At 44.6% G+C, this 1,391-nt stretch overlaps 1 protein-coding gene across 1 annotated transcript; it reads right to left on the bottom strand.

Moving 5' to 3' along the window:
- Positions 1–222: 222 nt before the first annotated feature.
- On the bottom strand, positions 223–1,128 carry LOC149161615 (uncharacterized). Its single transcript, XM_089434937.1, has one exon. The coding sequence runs from the start codon at positions 1,126–1,128 to the stop codon at positions 223–225; it is 906 nt and encodes a 301-aa protein (XP_089291063.1).
- Between the last annotated feature and the right edge of the window lie 263 nt (positions 1,129–1,391).

Genomic DNA, 1,391 nt, shown 5'->3' with positions numbered 1-1,391 from the left:
AATTAAACGAAACGAATTTGATTTGAATCGAACAAAAAGAGTCAATATTCGAACTGAAATCAACGGATTGACGTTATGCAAAATTCAACGAGAACCGATTTTTATTACTTTTGTGAAACATTTTACTTAGGCATACCATAAAAAAGAACGACAGAACGGCACATCACCATCTACCATCGATAACATATGTCTATGATCTCTACAAATTAGGGTTTCCCCACTCTACTGGCTCTGCGCTGCGCCGTCGTGTTCAAGATCGCGTTCACCAGGACGATCCGATGGGGATATCTTCTTGTCGCTGTCTCTCGTAAACTGGTTGGTAAGCGAACGCAGGTCAGACACCGGAGCTTTCGAAGATGACTGCGAATCATTTGGCATATGGCCTTCGCCAGGTGACCAGAAGACATGGGGCCTCTTGGGTATATCAATGGCAATATGAGGCATTAATGCTCTTCCACCGGAGGTTCCCTCATCCATATCTACATTCATCTGGTCCTGCCCACAGGAAGATAATGTATTCGGTGGGCTATATTGCGGATCATATTCTTCTTCAGAGCTTGCAGTTTGCCCTTGCTCCGAATTCAGATTATGATCAAGCCCTGAAGCAATTGGCGTCGGAATTGTAGCCGAAACCTGCCCTATTCTAGCGGATTCCAAAACTGGATGTTTAGGCTGGGCGGCGGTTCTGCAAAGGGGACAAGTGGAATGCCAAAGAAACCACATATCGATACACTCAACATGAAAACTATGGCCGCAATTGGGCAAAAGCCTGCCTTTCTCATTCTCCTCCCACTCGCACAGGCAGACTGCGCACTCTAACCCATCCGTGCCAATCTGCGATCTATACACAAACTTGGGCAGCGTCTCTAATATCGCAGAATCCAGCCCCATGTTCCGCAGCGTCGTCGGTTCTTCTCCTGTAAAATAAAACTGATGCTGCATAAAACCTGATCTCTGCCAACTCCGTCTGATAAATCTAACACACTCTAAAATAATTTTGCCATAAACGCGCAGCAAAATGGCGATTAAAATCACAATAATACAGATACTGGCAAACAGCATCATATCATCATATTTGTTCATGCCATCATTGCCAGGCCGCTGACTGAAATCACTGCCCTGGGTCATTTTATATATGAAATTGAAGCAGGAAAGTGTTTTCCGAATCGAGATCCTCTCTGCCCTCAAATCGCTTGGATTGCCTGCGCTGCCAAGAAGACACACTGCCTCTCAAATCCCTTGCATTGCCTGCGCTGCCAAGAAGACACACTGCCTCTCAATTTAAGTAAGCAGCGTCTCCGAAAATTTACCCGAAAATAAGGTAGGGTTTAATGGTTTCGATGAATAGCCGCATCTACGGCGTTATTTTTTACATATTTCATTTTAAATAA

Source organism: Pinus tabuliformis, chromosome 5_2, assembly GCF_031772625.1.
Source record: "Pinus tabuliformis cultivar Carrire ecotype Pingquan chromosome 5_2, CPIR1, whole genome shotgun sequence".
NCBI classification, from domain to species: Eukaryota; Viridiplantae; Streptophyta; class Pinopsida; order Pinales; family Pinaceae; genus Pinus; species Pinus tabuliformis.
Note: the sequence above shows the minus strand (reverse complement) of the source record. Positions and strands in the feature narration are given on the sequence as shown.